This window comes from Mustela nivalis (genome assembly GCF_964662115.1).
Source record: "Mustela nivalis genome assembly, chromosome: 17".
In the NCBI taxonomy this organism is placed as follows: Eukaryota; Metazoa; Chordata; class Mammalia; order Carnivora; family Mustelidae; genus Mustela; species Mustela nivalis.
The window spans coordinates 46,801,983-46,817,264 of NC_139036.1; the positions used below are offsets into that span (position 1 = coordinate 46,801,983).

General features: G+C 50.9%; 1 protein-coding gene and 1 long non-coding RNA gene across 11 annotated transcripts in view; both read left to right on the forward strand.

The window, feature by feature from the left end:
* Positions 1-5,024, forward strand: part of TLK2 (tousled like kinase 2) — a 114,770-nt gene extending 109,746 nt beyond the window's left edge. For all 10 annotated transcript variants that reach the window (XM_082706558.1, XM_082706560.1, XM_082706559.1 and 7 more), the window contains 3 exons: positions 219-330; positions 2,118-2,225; positions 3,748-5,024. In XM_082706558.1, coding sequence (XP_082562684.1) covers positions 219-330; positions 2,118-2,225; positions 3,748-3,921 — 394 coding nt within the window. In that variant the 3' untranslated portion in view covers positions 3,922-5,024. The remainder of the gene's footprint in view (positions 1-218; positions 331-2,117; positions 2,226-3,747) is intronic.
* A 5,816-nt stretch (positions 5,025-10,840) lies between these two features.
* On the forward strand, positions 10,841-14,748 carry LOC309852146. Its single transcript, XR_014305094.1, has 2 exons — positions 10,841-12,481; positions 13,207-14,748. It is a non-coding gene; the product is annotated as an uncharacterized lncRNA (long non-coding RNA).
* The last annotated feature ends 534 nt before the right edge of the window (positions 14,749-15,282 follow it).

The window sequence follows — 15,282 nt, forward strand, 5'->3', positions numbered from 1 at the left end:
TGTATTTTAAGGCTTTTAGGATATGACTGCCTCCTTAAGTTAGAGTGTCTTCTTGCTGACTTTCCCCAGCTAGGCCCACGTTACTTTTTTGGCAGAATTTCAGTTAAAATTCAGATATTTTTAATAGTTCGCACAAGGTTTTCTGCTTTGCCTTATTGTACATGTCCTAGATTTATACAGTCACTTTTCTAAGAATTTTTATTTTCCTTTTGTCCCAGGTATTTACCACCAGAGTGTTTTGTGGTTGGGAAAGAGCCACCAAAGATCTCAAATAAAGTTGACGTCTGGTCAGTGGGTGTGATCTTCTACCAGTGTCTTTATGGAAGGAAGGTAAGGAAGAAGGTCAGACGCGGTGGCTTGATGTCCGTCCTGGGATGCGCATGGGCCCTGGCATGGTGTCGGTTATTCTCTTGGAATTGATAATACAGAATGGAATCCTGAAAGTTGTGGTTTGAAGAAAATACAGACACTAATAAAAGCTTTATGCATAAGCAGAACTTTTCAACCCTGAGTGCTTAATGAATTCCACTGGGCTACTGAAAACATGCAATTTTGCTGTTTTCAGTTAGATCCAGGATATGTTTTGTTTCTGATAATATGTACAAGGAATTGTATGAAATAGTTTATTTAAAGTATACCGTTGTCTCAGGAGCCATTCTTTAAGGTCTCAAGAACTGAAATTTGGTATCTCTACAGGGCTCTTTATTCTCAGCCACTCCATGAGTTAAAGCTATTATAAATAAAAGCCTGCTTTCTGTTTTCTATATTGAGGAAGTGTAGTGTTAGAAGGTGTTCACTGTCTTTTACCTCTAGATCAAGGTGATAGGTCACTTGGACACATAATGACCCAGGGAGTAAACTATACCTAATGAATTTTCACATCTGTGTTTTCCTGTGTTTATAAGCCTGCTACTTATAAATAAACTTACGTACTAGGATCCAGTGCGTGTGTGCTCACATATTTGCTGTCAGTGTGTTATAAATAATTGAAGTTTTTCAGTGGTCCCGACAGTGTAGGTTGTGGGTATAAGCCATTTGGGAGTTTTGCAACTCCCTAGGACTCTTAATATTTTTATTACAGTCCCCAGACCAAGCTCTTCGTTCAGATTTCAGCTTCCTTTTTAACTTCTCCTTGGTCTCTGTTATCTTACCTCTCTAATATGGGGAAACTATTCAGAACCAGCCAGTAAGAGTTAATGAAATGACTGCTATTTTTAAGAAATCCCTACACTCAACATGGGGCTCAAACTCACAACCCTGAGATCAAGAGTTGCGTGCTCTACTGACTGAGTCAGCCAGGCTCCCCCAGAGGAGTTAATTATGACTTATACTCTCTGATAATGTGGAAATGCTGCTGAGAAGAATGTAGGTAGAGGTTATGTACAAGCACGGTAGAGAGGACACTAGGCTTGAACTTCTATTTTAAGGTCTTCTTAGAAAATTGGGCTTCCTGAGTGGCGCAGGCAGTTAGGGGTCTGACTCTTGACTTTGGCTCAGGTCATGATCTCAGGGTCATGACATGGAGCTGCCCCATCAGGCTCCTCGCTCAGTGATGAATCTGCTGAAGAGTCTCCCGCTCTCCCCCACCCCCGCATGCTGGGGGAGGGGCAAAAACAAGGAAAGAAAATGGCACATTGGGGCACAGGTGAAGCAGTTAAGTACCCCCAACTCTCCCCCCTCCGCTTTGTACTTACTCCTTCTCTTCTACTTCCTTTTCCGTCTCTCTTTACCTGTGTCTTGGGTCTGCCAGTGGCACAAGTATGTATTACTTAAGCCTACAGGTATCACTGAGGGTAGAAGAGGTTGCTCGCTCCTGCTGGAATGTTCTTTTTCTTGGCTGTAAGCAAACCTGAATAGAGGTGTTAATGATGTGACATGCTGTTTCCGGTCCCAACTCTGCCTTAACCTTGATGTTGCCTTGTGAGTGTGTTACTTAAGTTCTGAGCCTTTCCACGCCTCACCTATGAAAAGAGGGAGTTAGAGGAGACCATCTCCAAAGTTTTCTTTCCATCACCTCTCTCTGAAGCATGTCTTCATTACTTTCCTATGGTTTTGAATTGTGTTCTCTTTAATTTTAACCAGAGGCCCACCTTTGTTCGTTTTGTTTTGTGTGATAGCCTTTTGGCCACAACCAGTCCCAGCAAGACATTCTACAAGAAAATACTATTCTTAAAGCTACTGAAGTGCAGTTCCCGCCAAAGCCAGTAGTAACACCAGAAGCAAAGGTAAGTTGTGACCCAGTGGCAAGCAAAAAATGACTGCTTTGCTTTCTGTATTATTTCTCTCGGTAATAATGGATGGATTATCAGTATAAGAGTCAGGGGTCAGTCAAAACCTCTGCCTCCTTCTGAATGTGTATTTCTCCAACCCCTACCCTGTTCTCCCCTCTCCTCCTACAACAAATACTGAGGGTGCCTGGGGAGTACTAAGAGTACTAAGAGTGGAGGGCATGGCGGGTGTGTAGCAGTGAACGACAGACAAGGTCCCTCCCTGTCAGGAGTTTCCATTCCAGCAGGTGGGACAAATAATAACTAGCAACAGATCCGGCTCAGATGGTGAAAAATAAATGAGTAAGAAGATCGAGGGGCGGGAACTCCTTTTTTGATGGCCTGGTCAGGGATGGCCTCAGTGGTGAAGTGACGTATTGAGCAGTCGTGAATGATGTGGGGAGCCGCGTGTAGATTTGGGAGGACAGAACTCCGAGCAGAGTGGTGTGTGAAGCTGAGACGTAAGGGCAAGCTTAGCTGATCCACGGAGTGGAGAGGAGTGTGGTCGGTGGGCGAGGCAGCAGGACAGATGGGAAGCGCCCTTAGGTTTTACTCAGGGCCGCTGTGTTATCTGATTGAGATTTCAAAAGGCTGCCCTGGCGGCTGTGTAGACAGAAAATTCAAGGTGGAACGTTCCTCAGAATTGATGGACCTACATTGTGACACTGTCATCACCTGAATGTAAAGTACGGCCTGAGGGTCATAATGACATTTTAGATTTTTAAAAGTCAGTTCATTTATTTAATTAAATCACAAGAGTGATTAAAAAATAGAAAAAGATCACCTGTTTAAGGGCCTTTGTGATAAGAATGGTAGAAACTGAACCTATCTAACCCGTCATACCTAGCACAAAGGAAACTTCCATGTTGGTAGTAAATTAGGATTCTGAATGAAACCCCACTCACAGTATGATTCCATGCCTCAGTACCCTTGGGGAGACAAGTCCTGTTCAGGTTTTCCTTTACTGCTTAGGTGTGTGAGGCAGAATGAGATCCACAGGGGAAGCATTTACCAACCTGTGATGCACTGTAGTGTTGGTAAGGGTGGGTGTCCTAACCCTGCCTCGGGTGGTGGCTTGTTTCTCTTACTCAGGAAGTAGAAAGTTCCCATGAGGCCATGGTTTGTACACGCAGGACCGTGAAAGTAGATGTGCCCAGGGAAACCGGCCAAGGCGGAGAGAGTGGTTTTGTGTTCTGGGGGCAGAGGTATTTAGAGGTCGGGTCATGTCCCATTCCCCCTCAGGAACGGCTTGGCCGCCTCCTTCAGGGAAGTAGTCTATGGCCAGAGAGAGGCGCTGCTGCCCGTGCGTCCCCTTGCTTGGCCCTGTCTAGGTGTGCCTGGTGATTTCTGGGAAGGGCCCTGAGCCCCTTCTCTGAGCTCCTGGCCTAGGTCCTGGCAGCCACTGCAGAGCCTCAGGCTTCCATCTGGGGGCCCCAGGATGATCTCTGCCTCAGGCTTCTTCAAGAACCTTTCCTTTCAGGCGTTTATTCGACGATGCTTAGCCTATCGAAAAGAGGACCGCATCGATGTCCAGCAGCTGGCCTGTGACCCCTACTTGCTGCCTCACATCCGAAAGTCGGTCTCCACGAGTAGCCCCGCTGGAGCTGCTATCGCATCGACCTCGGGGGCGTCCAATAACAGTTCTTCGAATTGAGACCCACTCCTAGGCCGCGAACTGTTCAGCACACACCAAGTGGACAAGTGGCATTCAGCAGCGGGTTTGGGACATAGCGAATCCGAATGGATCTCATGAAACCTGTACCAGGTGCTTTTATTTTCTTGCTTTTTTCCCATCCATAGAGCATGACAGCATCGATTCTCATTGAGGAGAAACCTTGGGCAGCTCTGGCCAGGCCTTGTAGGAAAAGGCCCCGCCCGAGGTTCCGGCGTCAACGGCCACTGCGTGTGGCTGCTCTGAGTGAGGAAAAAATTAAAAAGAAAAACTGGTTCCATGTACTGTGAACTTGAAAACATGCAGACTCAGGGGGGTCCCTGATGCAGTGCTTCAGATGAAGAATGTGGACTTGAAAATACAGACTGGGCTAGTCCAGTGTCTATATTTAAACTTGTTCTTTTCTTTTAATAAAGTTTAGGTAACATCTCCTGAAAAGCTTGTAGCACAAAGGCTCAGCTGGGGATGGTGTTTGACTTCGGAGGAAAAAAGTTGCTATTGCCCGTTAAAGGCACTAGAGTTAGTGTTTTATCCCTAAATAATTTCAATTTTTAAAAACATGCAGCTTCCCTCCCCCCTTTTTTATTTTTGAAAGAATACATTTGGTCATAAAGTGAAACTCGTATTAGCAAGTACGTGGCAACGTTCATTCCAGTCAGATGCAGCTTTCTCCTCCGTCTGGTCTCCTGTGTGCAGGCGCTTCCTTCGTCTCAGGAGGGAAAGCGTCGAGTGGGAGGACTGAGGTGTGTGGGGCTTTGCCGTCGGACAAAGAACAAGGTTAGAAGCCCGCAGCTTGGAGTCTCTAGGTTTTCAACTCTTTCTTCACAATTTGAACACTTGACGGTTGTCCCTTTTAATTTATTTGAAGTGCTATTTTTTTAAATAAAGGTTCATCTGTCCATGCAGTCCTCTTGGATTCTCTGAATGTAGTAACTATCAAAAACTGCTCCAGAGGTAGGCAGAAAATGGGCCAGGGAGCCAGATCCTCCAGGGATCAGGAGGTCCTCCCCACCGTCTCTAAATGTGCTTGCTAAATGGTGTACCTTTCTTGTTAACCACGATATTAAAACTTGATCAGCTCATAAGCTTTCCTCTGTTAGATCTTTTGGCAGGAAACAGCCTCCAGCCCTCTAAATTTTGTGGGTGTGTGCTGGTGTGTGCGTCTGTGTGTGCATGTGCACACACGCTTTGTCTAACTCACTTTAATAGATTGAGCAAGTGGACTTAAAAAAGAATCGCAGGGAGATAGGTATTTTGAACATGAACATTCTTTTGGAACTTTCTTCCCCCCCACATTTGGTTGTTTCTGAGATGTGTGATGAACTGAAGACGGAGCTGAAATGGGAGATGCATGGCCCCACCGTGCCCTTGAAACAGCAGAGCACTCGACAGCAGAGAGGGGAGGAGGCCAGAGCGGAGCATGTGGTAGCCAGCTTGGAATGTTACTGACATATGTGGCAAGAGGGCTCAGCCAGAAATATTTAAAGATGCAGCATTCAGGCATGCGAGTTCCCTGGGCAGGGGGAGGGAAGTGGGAAAGGCTAGAGTAGAGACGCTCGCTAACTCGAGTGTTTCTTCCGTGCCACTGGTGACACTTTTGCTGGCACCTGTGTTGGTTTTGTGCCCCTTCCCTGCCCCGCGCCCCTCGGTAACCAGGTGCTCTTAGGGGAGGTTGGAGTGATGATCCCAGTCGGAGAGACGGTGGCGGGTAGGTACCGCCTTGTGGAGCTCTGAGTGGAAGGAAGGCAGCCCTGGAGCTCTTGGCGCCCCCAGCTTTCCAAGTTACCGCAGATAAAAATGTTTTTCCAGATTTCCATTTTATCACAAGTGCTTATACAAGCATTACACATGTGATGTACATGTCTGTGTATGTGTGTGGTACCTCTTTAACCGTGACTTTCAGCCTGTTAAGCAGAGAGTCCCTGTGAGTCTCAAAGATTGAGCGCCCCGGAGGGATGGTATGTGCAGGTGTGAAGGATGATGAGTCGAGACGGACCCAGAGTAGTAGGTTCTGTTCCTTGTTTTTTCTTCTCATTCAGTGGTCTTGCAAGGCCTTTCTTTCTTTTTTTTTTTTTTTTAACTTTTTTCAAGGTTGAAAGAATGCTGCATCTTTAAACTTTCTGTCTAACTTCCTGCCTCCTCCTCCCCATGGGCTTGTGAGTGGAGCTGCGGGACTTTATTTGTTCATCTCCCTTCTCTGCCCTTGTCCTGAAGAAGGTATGCCCTCTCTCCTGGCTCCCCTTGGTTTTTAGCCCTGGTTGGAGCTGACTGGGCTTGCTTGAGTCTGGGCAAGACCTTTCCACTACATGGACTAGCCCCAGAGAACATGCAGAATGCTGACTTTTTCTAGATTTTGAAGTAGCCAATGAAATCACTAAGTGGGGTTCTTCCATGACATATTTTGTTAATATGGGTTTCACTTTTTCCAAGGATAATCCCTTATTGCCACAATTGATTTACTTTAAACAATGACAAAAAAATGTGTATTAATTTGTAATTAAACCCAGCCAGACTGTTTTCGACTTTCCCAACTTGGGGGGAGCGGGGGAGGGTGGGGAGGATATTAAAATAAGTTTTGAGAAGTGAATCTCCCAGCCTCTTGATTTTACTCTAGTTCTTCAGGCAGGGCTCTGAGCATCTAGGGGGCGGGAAGGTAGGGAAATCTAGCAGCTGACTGCGTCCCCGCGGACACTGTGGGCATGTCGGCAACGTGTTGATTCATACATCTTCTGTACCTCCGATGTGCTGATCACTAACGCTTGGTGGTGGGAAGACAGCAGTGAGCGGGATAGGGAAGGCTCAGCCGTCGGCTTACAACCCAGGGGTGACGGCTCTGGGCCCCCGGAAGGGAAGGAATACAGGTCTTCGATGGGAAGGAGTTGGGCTCGGACTTCTCCATCCGAAGATGGGCAGCTTTACAGGGAGACTTGCTCTTGGGAGCCACGTGTACCCCACTTGCGTGGCTGACCCGGGCACACCTGCTCATTGCCTTAGAGGGTTTGCCGCCCTCCTTCCTCTAGTGCTAGGAGGACAGGTTCTCCTTGGCTGAGAAGATGAGCAGGCACATAGCTGCTGTGTCTCTTAATTTAGAAAATAATTCTCTTTAAACATAGTCATCTCCTAGAATCCTAGAGCTAGAAGGTCCAGCTCCTCACTTCTGAGAAGGCGAAGTTTACAGCTAGCTCCACCCACCTTGGTGAGTTTTGCTTTCTGAGAATCTCTGCCCCTCCCCCCTCCCACTTACTCATCATTCTACTTGCCCAGGCTCACTCTCTCTGTAATTAAAATCAGCCCCCGGGTAAGTGGGGGAGAGACATGGCACACAACACTAGTTGAGGTATGGGGAGTCTCTGCTTCCTAAAATTAGCTGTTCTGTTGTCATTTCTTAAGGCAGAATCACCTGGAGGTTAAGAGCCTGGGCTTCAGGAGTAGGTCTGGTTCAGATCCTACCTCTGCAGGCTTCAGGGATAGCTCCATGCGTGGTTGTAAGGAGTGGAAATAGTAGGTATAATGCCTAGCACATGAGAAGGGAGTCCAAAAGTGTGCTTTACAGAAAGATCGCAAGATCCAGTAAGAAGGATTGCTGAGCCCCCGCCCCCAAGGTTGCTGATGGCGATTCAGAGCCCTTCTCCTTGCCAGATGGTCAGATCCTTTGGCCTGGGGGAGGTGAGGCGGGAGCCTTGCCCTTTGGCTTGAGATTCCCTATCGGCCTTTGTCCTATGAGGTCAGCAGTCTCCTCTTACCGGATCCACGACTGCCTCTGGCCGAATCAGGGAGGAGTATCTTACAGGCCAGCATGGCTCGAAGGCCAGGGGCATCAGCAGCACCTGGAGCCTGTTGGAAAGTCACGTTCTCAGCAGCCCCTCCCCGAGTCCACCTCCCCGGTGGCTTGAGCACCGAGGGGCACAAGTCCTGCCGACCTTCTGTGTTAGGGATAAAAGTGTTAAGCTCTGGGCTGTGCTAGGCCCAGTGTCATGCGTGTGCTCCTATAATTATGGGGTGGCCTCAGGAGTGCACGTGTACAACACGTCCCTTACACCGGTGCCCTGGGACCTTACAATGCATTAAGGATCATTAACTCCTTTGGGCAGAGCTGCTTATCCTTGCCTTCTTTAAAATACTCACCGGTACCTTACTGTGAATTAACTTAGCACGTTTTTCTTTTACCTGAAGGGTCCGGGCCTGCGGGAGTGAGCTCGGACCTGGGTCGGACCTGGGTGGGCGTGTGAACACAGCCTGGCACTCTGAATCAGGGGTGAGGAGAGCCTGGGACTACAGATCTTTGGAAGGGGTGAGGATGGAGAGAGCAGAGAGGTTGCAGGGAAAAGAGGGTTAAGGAGGAAGTGGTGAGGAACTCTGGCTGCTGTGGAGCTCTGCGGTGGGTTGGGGGAACCTGCCAGAAGCTGGGACCTGGTGGGGGTAGGGAATACAAGAGCCCTATTGTGCTGGGGTTGCTCCGCAGGGCCCGAGACAGGCTGGAGTCAGCCAAAGGGTGTGAGTGTGTGTGTCTCTGTGTGTGTGGCACTGGGCAGGAGACCCCCATGGTGTGAAGGGGTCAGAGCGCGGCCGGCTAGCTGGCTGTTCTAGAAGGAAGGGCGTGGCCGAAGAACTTGGGTAACCTCAGGCCTCAGTCGCTTCCAGGCACCTGCAGTCGTGGGGGCACAGGACGCAGTGTCAGCAAAGAGAAGGGGCTCCTCAGCTCCGGTCCCTTGTCGGGAAGTTCAGCTGTGTTGCCTCACAGCCTCGGTGTAGACAAGGTAGGAGTATCCCACTGATTTTACAGATGAGGATACTGAGACCCAGAGAGATGTGGTAGCTGTAGTAGGCGGAGCAGGATTGAATGGGAAGGGACTACAAGCTTGAAAATGTGAGATGAGTCTCTGAGTGCCAGCCTTGGGTGCCTGCTGTGGGTGAGGACACGCCTGTCGGCAGCTGTGTGGCCGTATTCTAGGGCTCTGCTCTCCCGGACTCCCTCATGGCTCGCCTTAGAAGTCTAGAGACCCAGCTGGCCTGGGCAGCAGCCTTGCCTCTGCAGTCCTGGGCCGGGACTGAACTCAGGGAGGGAAATGGGGGGCCTGGCTTCACAGAACATTCATTCTTCAACTCCCCTACACAATCTGATCATGCCATCCTCTTCACAAACAAGGAAATGAAAATCCTGCCCTCTCCCAGCCCAGGCCAGCTCTGTCTTCCTGTCCCTCAGTGCCCTAATGGACCAGGCAGGAATGGCCGCCTGTGCTTTGGCCGCCTCCAGTTGCTATAAGGCTCAGAAGGGGCGGGAGATGTGGAATTGTTTTTGGCAACTAAAAAAAGTAAAAAGGCAGAGAGTGTTGCTAGATGCTGCCTCCATGTCACAGGGTTCCCTGGAGAGACCCCCAGCGAGGGCCTTGACCTGTTCTAGAACCTGTTCTAGGCCAGACCTGAGCCCTTCAGCCTGGCTCTGTGCTCTGAGAGAAAGGCAAGCCACTGGGAGACATGAAGAAGTTCTTTCCCTACAAATTAATTCTTTACATCTACAGATTATTTTCAGAGCCCCGTGCACAACGTTAACGCTAACCCTGCTCCTCATCCCACATTAAGTGGACGACAGTGTATCCAGAACAAGGTGACAGGAGAGCCCCTGGTGCGGACTGTGTTGAGATCCTAACTGAACACACTGCATGGTCAGGCCGGCTGCTCCCCCCTGGAGCTGCATTTGCCGGTTCTGTAAGCGTCATGCAGCTGAGAGCCTTCTGTTTTGAATTTGCGGGGCTGGGTGCTGTGGGAGCTAAAAAGGTTCATCAGACCCGGCTCCTGCTTTAAGGAAGGTTATAATTGAGAAGCTAAATGTAATAAAGAAAAGCTGGGAGCTGGTAAATTCTGTGAGAGCAGGGTGGGGTCCCTGAGGAGTTGGGAAATGAAGCCAAGATGGACTTGGGAAGCTGGCAGAATTAACGAGAATGAGAAGGGGTCGTTTGCTGCACAGGGTCTTTGACACTTTCTGGGCTCTTCCTATAGAGCATGTCTCCCCCTACCCCATACTCTTCCACACCTCCAGGCTTTTGCAAATGCTGTGCACTTGCCTTGGCCCTCTGACCATCTTTGAAAACTCAGCTCAGGTGTCCCCTACATCCTGTCTCTGGACTGTGTGCTCACTTGGCACAATGAGAACCAGCCCCTTGGTAAGCCTAGGGCCTGTTGAAAGAGCAAGCTGTGTGGTCTGTTGTACCATGGGGCGCAGGAGAGAAAGGGGTAGGGCTGCGCTGATGGTGGTGAGGGACCTCAGATGTGAGACCCAAAGAGGAAATGGGGGCCAGTCTGGGAGTGAGCAGATCAGAGCTGGGCAGGACCAGCCCGGGGAATCTATGTAGCTGATTCCAGGTCTTCAATGGCAATATATATTTTTTAAAGATTTTATTTATTTGACAAATACAGATCACAGGTAGGCAGAGAGGCAGGCAGATAGAGAAGAGAGGAGGAAGCAGGCTCCCTGCTGAGCAGAGAGCCCAATGTGAGGCTCGATCCCAGGACCCCGGAATCATGACCCGAGCCGAAGGCAGAGACTTTAACCCACTGAGCCACCCAGGCGCCCCTCAATGGCAATATTTTTAAAAATAATAATTTTAAGGGGCTCTTGTCATGTCAGCTCAGGTCATGATCTCAGGGTCATGAGATTGAGCCCCTCGTTGGGCTTCGTGCTTCAGATTCTCTCTCCCTCTGCCCCCCATCCCAGCTGGTGCATGTTCTCTCTCTCAAAAAATAAAAAATAAAAAACTTGAAGTAATCTCTACACCCGATATGGAGCTTGAACTCAACAACCCCAAGATCTAGAGTTTGCATGCTCTACTGACTGAGCCAGCCAGGCACCCCCAATATATATATATATATTTTTTCTAATTTGATGTCATCTCACAGTAGGAAACCCTTAACATCTCAACCCAATACGTGTTTCACAGAATAGAAGTTAGCTCATGTGCGAAATACTCTGATATTTTCTGTTTAACTTCATTTTTTAAAATGCTGGTCACCACCCATTGGAGCCCCAGTCCCCTTATTGCTGTGTCACTTGGGGCTCTGGAAGTTCGAGCTGTCCTCTTGGAGCTGGGGTGGATGGTGGGCAAGCTGGATGCAGCCACTTGGCTTCTCTTCTTCTGGTCAGGGGCTCTATTCCACCAGGGCCTCGGGTAGAAGGGATGGATCAGGGAGGTTCTTTGTCTGCAAAGCCGCCTCCCACCTGTTTTGCACTACAGAAGACTGTAAGCCCGGCTTGCCTTGGAGGGTCACTGAGACTAGAGAAAACCTGCCTGTCCATCCTGAGTTGGGGAGAGGGCGTTGGGGACCGGGGAACCACATCAGATGACATCCTGAAGGGGGAGATGCAGAGCCCTGGGCTGTAGTGGGCCTCACTGGCTCAGCCCCACGCTTAGGGTGAGGATAGGCTCAAAGAAGCTGCAGCTTCAGGTTGGAAGAGGCCCCTGAGAGCAGACAGGAGGATGTGGCATCCTTCTCCCCACCCCCTGCCCTGGCACCAGCCGGGTAAGGCAGCAGACGGTTCTGGAAACTACATCCCCTCAACTGTAGTCTGTTCTTCGGTGCTGGCCCCACTTCCCTGTGGTACATCAGGCCAACCTCTGCTCCTCTCCGGATCCCCCACTTTGGCCAGCTTGCTCCTGACCTGCTAAAGCTTCCCAAGTTAAGACCGGAGCCAGCGAGGATCCTGGAGACCTTGGGTTTGTGGCCCACGCGGCAGCCCCCAGCCTGGACTCAGCTCAGTCCTGCGCCTGCCTGCACTGAGCTTACTCCCGGGCCCTGCCGATGGCTGCCGGCCTTCCGTGGCACCTCCTCCACCCGGGGGGACTCCGGGGCTCCTGGCGAGGGAATCTGCACAGCCTGCTTCCCCGAGGAGTCATGAGGTGATCATCTCCGACTCCTCAAGAAAGGCAAGGCTGGGACTTGGAGTCCCCTTAAAGGAACGGTCTTCTGATACAGGTGTTGGCCTGAAATCAAGTGGATTCAAGCCTAGTGGCCTTCCAGAGAGCAGAGGGGCCCTTCTCCGTGTTCTCCAACAGGAGCCAAACCTGAATCCCAGGCGTGCTGCCTTCTTTCCCTCTTCAGCCCATTCCTTTCTGAGATCTTCCATGCTGCGGACCAGCAGGTAGCTTGTCTCAAAGGACCCGAAGGTCCAACTGCCTGAATGGAGACCCCCGAGTTTGAGCTGCAGGAAGAGCCCGGGAAGAAAGGAGAGGTGGTGGGAACAACAGAGGTGAGCCCCTGGCCTGGAAAGGCTCAGGCTGAGGAAAATCTCAGAGGCCTCTCTGGGTTCACACACCCTTCTCTCGGTCAGAACTGACCACACCTTTCTGTCTTCTATCCTAAGTGGCCCTCCAGTTGCATTCTTGTCTTGTGTTCTTTCATAAGTTGTCGTTGTAGGCCTGGCCTGCCGGGGTTGTCCACAGGCTCCACCCCCACCCCCACCCCGGGCACCCTCTGGCTGGAGAGGCTGCTGAGCCACAGAACCAGGGATGAGGAGACCAAAGTGAGACGAGCCCGAAGCCAAAGCACAGTGAGTAGTAACACCAAAACTTGCACATCCTAGGGCTCCAGGCTCTGAAGAGAAGTGACTTGCTCAGGCACGGGTGGTGAGAAATGGCTGGGGATTCCAGTTCAGCGGCAGCTCCCAGGCCCGGACTCTTCCCATCACTCCATGCTTATGGGCAGGCGTCGACGAGCCAGCCCCAGTGAGCACTGAGCTGCTGCTTACCTGGGTTGGTTACACTCCAGAATACCAATTTTGTACATCATTTAGTATGAGATGTTCAGACAGGGAGGGAGGTTGTGTTGTCCTCTCCAGCGAAGAAAAGCACCCAGGGTTGCAATCCTGATCCAACTGACGGGTGCAGGTCTCCTGGACAGCGGGGTGCTGGGCAGCGGAGGGGCCGGCAGGCTGGGGGATAAGGAATAAGGGAGACACCCTGCTGTTCGAGTGGCAAAGGAAGTTGGGAAACAGGGAGGGGATGAACATGACCTGAGCATCTTTATTCAGGGGCTGTGCTGTACCTTTATACACATTTAATTCCCAGGACAAGGTAGGAACTGTTGCCCCATTTACACAGAGGAATCGTGACTTCAGAACTTAAGTTCCTCACTGAACATCGCAAAGCTACCAAGTGCGCGAGGCAGGGTTCGAACTGGGGTCTTTCTGACTCCAGAGTCTGTGCTCTTTGCACTAAACTGGCTGTGATGAGCTCAGCAAACCCACAGTACCTCTCACTGGCTGACTGTCCTTAGGATCGGCTCCACCACAGCAGCTCCCAGCCTGGTAAAAATCTCCTGGACCAGGTCATAGACTTCACCGGTCCCTAGCCCCTCGCCGGATGCCTGGCACATAGTAATGTGTGGCCGTTCAGCCGAGCCTTAACAGGAAGAAGCTGAAGAAGATGTAGGTACAGAGGACACTGGCCCTTCTCTGGAAGTAGATGGAGGCCTGGTTGCTGGTGAAAGCCCCCACCCTCAGGACACACACTGCTCCCACACTCTGAGACGGCGTGCAGGGTCTTTGAGCAGTGGGGGTGACTGGCTTCTCCTGGGAGAGTGGCCCAGCTCTCTGCCCTGTGAGCTCAAGATCTAAGACAGATGGTGGCCACAGATGTGGGCCCAGACATTCAGCAGAAGACAGCGCGTCACCCGCTGGAGCAGGAAGTCTCACGCTCGGCAGAGACGACAGTAGGGCCTCAGACACTTGGACAGACATCTGTCCCTGCGGGCGCAGTGCACTTGTGCTCCTCAGACCCTGAGAAGCCATGTTCTCCGCCTGGATATGGCAAAAGTTGGGTCAGATTTTCCCCACTACATGAAACTCTCCTACAGCCACGAGCGCTCATCTTTGCTGCCCCAGCAGCTAGCACCGAGCTAGCCATCAGCAGTTAGTGAGTGGGTGAACAAAGAAATTAGCGAGCATCTCCTGTGTGCGTGGGGCTCTGTGTGCAGACCGCATGGTAGAGGACTCCGGACCCACGTGATTCACTGGTGGTGTCGGGTATTTGGCTTCTGCCCTGCTGGTGGGAGGAAATGGTGGGGAAGGGAGATCCAGTCCTGTTCCGGAACCTGGAGGGCTCCTGGGGTGTCTTGCCAGAGTTCCCTTTTAGAGGAAAGGGGGCCCCTTGGTGAGAGGGAGAACTGGCCAGCACATCCAGAGATAAGTGAGCAGAGGGAAGCCTGTCAGACGACTTCAAGCAGAAGCATGCTGTGATTTGGGCTCTCAAGATGACAAAAGAGCACTGAGTGAAGCTGGCCAATCCTCGAACCCCTAGGAGATAACAGGACTGTGAGAAGGGAGAGGCCAAGAGGATCATCTGGTGAGCTCGCCCCAGCACGGCCAGTCACTCGCAGAGCACTGGGATCCTGGGACATGCCACAGCAAGGTGTGTCCCAAAGGGCGGTGAAGCCACAGTCACCAGAAGGGCCTTGGTTCTGTCAGAGATGCCCAAGCCTGCTGTGCAACACCAGCAACTTCCTTGGCCTGGCTGCTAACCATGTTCTAGGGCCAAAGTATGGATAGGAGGAATCTTTTCCAGGGGACTGTAGGAGACTTCTGGGTGCCCACTGCCACGCTCTGCAGCCTCTGGACTGACGTTAGCCAAGAATGTCAGCCCAGTAAAGACAGAGCTAAAGGAGCATCTGGGGACCCCATACCCTCATTGCAGAGATGGGGAAAAGATTTGTCCAAGGCCAGGGTGGTTTAAGAGGAGGAAAAAAAAATTGAGTTTGTTATTTCCAAAAATAACACTGAGGTGGACAGCACAGGAAACAATAAAAGTTATATTACCGTTTCATAGTGTTTTTATTTGATTACTTGTGGTGGGAGAACGTGAATCTCCTTTGTATTTAGGGTCTCTAAATGTCTCAGCCGGGCTCTGAGCCCAGAGATCTCAAGCGACTTTTCCAGAGCCACTCAGGGAATCAGAAGTAGAGCTGGGGCTAGATTCCAATATCCTGACTCGCAGACCAGTGCTCTGCACTGCGGTGACCTGTTGCATAATATGGAATAACTGTGGATTGTCTTCCCTTTTATGAAATTTCCGTTTGGTCCTTTGCGACCGGCCAGCAGCAGTAGTGTTGCTGGTGAGAGTGAGGAATTCTGTCTGCTGGGGCGTTCGCTGCACAGATTTTCCCTTGGGTTCTGGATACAGCCCCAACTAGCAAAAGCACTGCACCCGTTTGCGCCAGGGACGCTGACCCCAGGGTCCCGCAAATGCTAAATAAAACAAGACGTGCCAGTGTTTGCGCTCGGCACATGGCAGGGGCCCTGCCTCCCCCTCCCCCAGTCTTCGCCTTGGTGGCCGAACCCTGGGCTCCGCCCCTTTC